Source organism: Panicum virgatum, chromosome 7K (assembly GCF_016808335.1).
Source record: "Panicum virgatum strain AP13 chromosome 7K, P.virgatum_v5, whole genome shotgun sequence".
In the NCBI taxonomy this organism is placed as follows: Eukaryota; Viridiplantae; Streptophyta; class Magnoliopsida; order Poales; family Poaceae; genus Panicum; species Panicum virgatum.
In genome coordinates, this window is record NC_053142.1 from 41,811,532 (window position 1) to 41,817,531 (window position 6,000).

Genomic DNA, 6,000 nt, shown 5'->3' on the forward strand with positions numbered 1-6,000 from the left:
CTAATAAATTACCCAGCTTTGCCATTATGAAAATAAAGTAAAGTAACCCCTTACACATGTATCTAAATTACCCACCTCTGCCATTATAAAAAATAATATAAAGTAACCCCCTAATCTTCATGTAAATTATCCACTTATGCCATTATAAAATAATATCAAATAACCTCCTAAATTTTCGTATATACTATCCAATGATATCATAATAAAAAATGAAATAAACCCCAAATCTGAATCAAAATTATATTATTATAATAAAATCTTATCAATATAAATTCTAAATTATTATTTCTATCATTATTAGTATATTATTTATGTTATTATTTATATAAAAATACTAACCATAATGTGTGTGTCACCATATATTCATGTATAAGAGAAGAGATAAGAATATCAATTTTGTCCACATATCTCAAACAAAATGTTCAATTAAATACATATCAAACATACATGAAGGTATGATGCAAAATGAGAAAAAAATGTTATTAACTAAACCTATCACATTTATTACAATTACATAATGATAAATATGTATCTTTATAATACTAGATTAGAATATTTAATTGGCTAAAGAGAGCGTGAGATAGAAAATTATTAGATATCTCTAACTAGCCCGTGCGGAAGCACGGGTTAATAGACTAGTCTGTTATTAAAGAGCAAAGTTTGTGCTATGCTGGCACACGAAGGGGAAGTAATTTCAGTTTAGCCAAAGAAACCCCGCTAAGTTGGTGCTTGAAACGACACCAAAAGCTAAGTCCATGGTCAGGATTCAGGAAACTGCAACGAACTAAAACAGAGCGCCAAGGTTTACATTTTTAATCGACCATAGCCTCTTGTCCTGAATGTTCCCAGGCTACATGCGAGCAATCCATACATAGATTAGCCAAAGCATATATATGATGTCCGACACAATTGCATAAGTCCATTAGTTCTTGCTACTTGCTAGCAGCATCGATCTTTAACCTCAAGCACGCGTACTCTGAGGTACAAGATGGCATGGCAATGGTATTCCTTTCAATCTTTTGTTCACCGGAGACACTGAATCAAGCGATATCAAGCACGCACAGGTACCATCCTCTTCCTGTCTCCTGATTGGTCATCGGGCGATTCAAGCGATGTTGCTTGCAAGAATCCCGGGAGCAATGTACGAGGCACACTTATTGAGCACACGACAGGCTAATGCAGGACTTGAAGAAGTATTACTCCAACAGAACAGAGGACCAACCAAGGATCATTAAACCCGGTATCTCCCATGACAGCTAGCGCTCCCTCTCCCTTTGTTAGCTCAAGGCGGTAACAGCAAGACATTGCTGCACTACAAAGCCGCAGTACACGCAGCTAGCTTCCATCACGGAACCGGGGACGGGAGCAGCAGCGTGGCGGCCGGCGTCCTGTCCGGCTGGCGGAGCGCAGGAGGAGGCATCCACGGCCGCGTCGTTATGATCGATCTGCAGTGGTGGTGCTCCGCTAGCACTAGCACTAGCACTCAACAGTTTTGCAAGCTCGATCGGCCCGCAATTATATGGTACGGCCACAGCGCCGTTCGGGTGGATGATTGTGGCCGGTCGATGGCGGAGGGCAGCTGGGAGGTGGTTGCGAGCTATACGCCACGACGACGCTGCTCCGGCCGGCCGATCGATCGGTCAGCTAGCAGTTCGGCAGTAGCAGGCTGGGGCGCAAGTGGTAGTGCTTGGTGTGACTGCCTGTCTGCTTGGGTCAGCTAACACACTTGCTGCCAGGTGCCAGCCGAGTGCGCCTCTCATTGCTGACGCTGGCGTCCCTGTTCGCCTCGATCGGTCTCCGCCGCTTGCCTCGCCGGATTCCGCCGCCGCTGTAGCCCGGGGCCAGTTGTGCTGCCGGAATTGACCATGCGTTCACACGGATCGAGGACTCGAGGTTGGTGTCGCGGTCTGGAAGTTACCCCCGTTACCTTCCTTGACTTGGATAGTAGCTGCGATCGCGAGTGATGTTCAGCAGTGAGCACCGAACAATGGTGTCGCCGGGGAGTCGTGCGACAGCGCGCGTCTCTGTTCTCCGCACTGCAGGTGCAGGGGAGAGAGCTGCTGAAAACTTGAGGCTGTCCCTAGTTAGCTGCTGTTCCCTATAGGCCCAGGAACCTGGGCGGAGTCGCTGGCCCGCGCCCCGTTTCGGCCCGTGCTCTCGACGTCGGCTTTGCTGCTGGCCAGCTCGTCGCTCTGCTGAATGAAAAGCCAGAGCCTGAACGCGACTTGCACACCGCGGCCGGCACACCGCGCCCGGGCGCGGCGTGGGGAGAGCAACGGGCCACGGGAGGCGCCGAGCCTTGAGAGGTGGCGGCGACCGTCGACTTGACTTCATCAGTGTCGTGCACCTCGTGCTGAAACGACGGTGCCGTTGGTTGATGGCCACTTGCACGTACGACTGCACGAGTACGGGATGCCTTGATCGCAGTTCCTCTGAATCGTGCGCGAGAATTCGGCGTCCTGACCTTGTTCATTGGTAGCTTTTTTTTTCCCAACCAAGGACGTGTTGCATGAAAGCCTAGTCCAAGCTTAGGACAATAAGTCCACTGTGCACACGTTGGGCAGCAGTTGAGGTTTTCTCCTCTCTCTTTTTTCCACTTGATCCTTTTTCATTTTTTGAATTGAACAACTGATCGAGTAGTACCCGGGACTGGTTGGCTATTGACCCTGGATTGGCTGTCAATAGGCCATAAAAATACTATGATGACCTACTTGCGATCTGTCCCATGGAAAACTGCAACCTAAATAGCTTCTTAGGCAAGTTTCTAGTGGCAATTTGTAAGGCGCGAGCTGTGTTCACGAAGTTCAGGAAGGGAATTTCGTCTTGTGGTCTTGTCTTCGGCATATAAAAATGGGATTGGCCATCCTACAAATTGATGGATTTGTAATTAAAAATGCATTGACAGATAGGCAGTGTAGTGCGCAGAATCCCAGAAGATAGAGACCCAAAAGAGACAAATGTTAACATAAATAAATTCGGTTTGGATAAAAAAATTTGTTATGCTTCTTTTACGCAGAGTTAGCAAAGTCTTCTAGCATAAAACTTTGAACTCACGAGTATTTGGTCAAAACAGTATCTATATATAATTATATTTGAAATGTCAAGCATTTCTTGTCTAGCCCAGGCGTATCATCCAAGTGCAAATTTGAGTTAGCTTCCAGGGATGTACATTGAGCTGAGAAACATGACAATTATTTTTTTTTCTTTTTGACCGAACCGAGAAACATGTAACATAAATACAAGCACCCATGTCAAGTTGGAGAGTCGTTTGAACTTGAATAGGAAGGTTCTATCGCAAGGACTTAACTAATTGAGCTTGCACAGCATTTGATATGTACATAAAAAGAAAATCACAATGCTAGCAAAAAAATTCAATGGACAACGAGGTATAATGGATTTTGCAAAGTAAAACTGTGAGTACAGCAGTTTTAGCCCTACTAACATTTCACTGCCGCACATGATATCATAATTCCAGATATGTTAAGTTGTAATCAGGGTACCCTGGAAATTTATATCCAAAAATGATGTGATAAAGTTATGTTGCACATCACATTTCTGAATGAAAAAAGTCTAAATTACTCCCTTCAACTATAGCCAAAGTCTGAATAATTCCTTAAACTATAACTTGGTTCTATTTACCCCTTAAACTATATCATTTAGTTTATTTTATCTTCTAATACAATTTATCTTTTTTTTTCTCCATACACAAGTTAAATTTTAATTTCAAATTTTACAGAGTAGTAGTGGACATCATAATGCATATTTAGAAAAAGTTTTATAATTTTTTCCCATTAGTTTTTATATAATTTTGTACTCCCATGATTAATTTATCATTAAATATTCTAACCTATCAAAATAATAATAAAAAATTATGATTTATTTTTTATAGCATGCGTTATGGTGTGTACTATTATGCTATAAAATTTCAACTCAAAACTCCACCTATGCATGGAGAAATAAAAAAAAGAAATTATATTAGAAGGTAATTTAAATCAAATAATATAGTTTAGGGGGGTAAAATGAACCAAAGAATAGTTTAGGGGATTATCTAGACTTTGGCTATAGTTGAGGGGAGTAATTTATATTTTTTTTCTTTCTGAATTAATTATGCGACAAAGTTGTCTGGCACATAAATATTTCCAATCTTACTAGCGAAACATTGTACAGGTGTAAACCTCGAACCTTAAGTTTGACAGATTGGCTATACCCAACTAAACTAACCAACCAAAACGAACCTAACCAACTAAACTATTCGTTCCATTTGATTGTTTCATCCATTCCCACTGCGACGCCACGTCGCCCAGCCCTCCGCGCGCGCACCATAAAACCGAACCCCCGCTCAGCTCTTCCCTCTCGTCTCCAAGCTCTCTCCACTCCCCAGCACAAGTGCGGAGTGCCCAACAACAACTCCACCGCCGCTCCGCACCGCATATAGCAGCAGCCAGCAGCCATGGACACGGACGACACTCACGAGCCCGCCTCCCCGACCTCCGCGTCCTCGACGTCGTCGTCGTCGTCTGGCTCGTCGTCCTCCCAGGCCCCGAAGAAGCGGGCGCGCCAGGACGGGACCCGGCACCCGACGTACCGCGGCGTGCGCATGCGGAGCTGGGGCAAGTGGGTGTCCGAGATCAGGGAGCCCCGCAAGAAGTCGCGCATCTGGCTGGGCACGTTCGCCACCGCGGAGATGGCGGCGCGCGCGCACGACGTGGCCGCGCTCGCCATCAAGGGCCGCGCCGCGCACCTCAACTTCCCGGAGCAGGCGCACCTGCTCCCGCGCCCGGCCACCGCGTCCCCCAAGGACGTGCAGGCCGCCGCCACGCTCGCCGCGGCCACCGACTTCCCCGCTCCGCCGCCGCCGCCGCCGTTCTCCCCCTCCCCCGGCGGCGCCAATGCCAAGAGCCCCGAGAGCAGCAGCTCCGACGGCGCCAGCGCCGCCGCCTCGCCGCCCCACGAGGCGCCCCCGCAGGACGCCGAGCCGGACCCCGACGAGGCGCTGTTCGACCTCCCGGACCTGCTCCTGGACCTGAGATGCTGCGGCCCGTCCTCGTGGGCCGTCGACGACGACGTGGCCGGCGGCGGCGCGTTCCGCCTCATCGAGGAGCCGCTGCTGTGGGAGTACTGACACTGATCAATGCCAGCTCCGCGGGTTCTTGGAAGCAGTCGCCAGTCATCAGCTGCTCCTTCCACACGCATCGCCGCTACTGAGTTTTAGTAGAATCGATCGGACTCGGACACATGTAAATGCCGCCGCTTTCGTTCTCTCCGTCTCCCTTTCTTCTTCTTTTACTTGTAGCGCAACTTCTCTCTCCAGAATTGCTCCCCTGTTTCGTTTCCCTTTGCCAGATTTAGGCGCCGCGCTTGTACAAAGCTACCTCCTTTTCGCCTTCTCTTGCTTGATTTGGGGGACAAGAATATGTATAATTAACGAGCATCTTATGATTCTTATCTTCCATCACTTTCCGGCGCCCGTTGTTTAATCTAGGTGGTGGTAAAAAAAAGGTTGATCTGGCCAAGATTTGAGGCCAGATGGACAGTGATTCTCACGCATCCGGCTTTCCGATCATACTATCAGCCGCTGCTCGTCACCTGCTGCTGCTGCCTTCATCTGAAAAAAGGAGGAGGAAAAGTCTCCCGGCTTCCAAGCCACGGCAGGAATCGACGCCTCCTCCTCCAGAGACCACGCACGCTGCGCAAAAGCGCACTAATAATTCGCCCTTGAATGCGCATACTACTATCTTCCCATCAGACTCCCGCTCCCAACGGTGACGTGTGCCGCGCCGAGGAGCGGCCGCGGCGTGAGAGCGCCGCGCTTAAAGGCCGCGACAGCGACGGCCGCCGCGTGAAAAAAAGAGCGGCTTCCGGGTTAAGATTTGCGCCAGCGTTAGCGCAGGGCCTCGTCACGCAATCGCACGGGCACGACACGACATCCCCCCCGCTCCCTCGCGCGCCGGGCGGGTGCGCTGCGGATTTCACTCGCTGCCCCGTCGCCATGGCGCCCCG

The 6,000-nt window shown here is 48.6% G+C and overlaps 1 protein-coding gene across 1 annotated transcript; it reads left to right on the top strand.

Annotated features, from left to right (window-relative positions):
* Positions 1-4,130: 4,130 nt before the first annotated feature.
* LOC120642692 (ethylene-responsive transcription factor ERF039-like) lies at positions 4,131-5,455 on the top strand. The gene has a single exon (XM_039919257.1). The coding sequence runs from the start codon at positions 4,451-4,453 to the stop codon at positions 5,120-5,122; it is 672 nt and encodes a 223-aa protein (XP_039775191.1). The 5' UTR covers positions 4,131-4,450; the 3' UTR covers positions 5,123-5,455.
* Positions 5,456-6,000: the final 545 nt, after the last annotated feature.

Excerpts from the sequence above, each read along its gene's own strand:
- LOC120642692 (XM_039919257.1), top strand. The coding sequence starts at position 4,451 with ATGGACACGGACGACACTCACGAGCCCGCCTCCCCGACCTCCGCGTCC.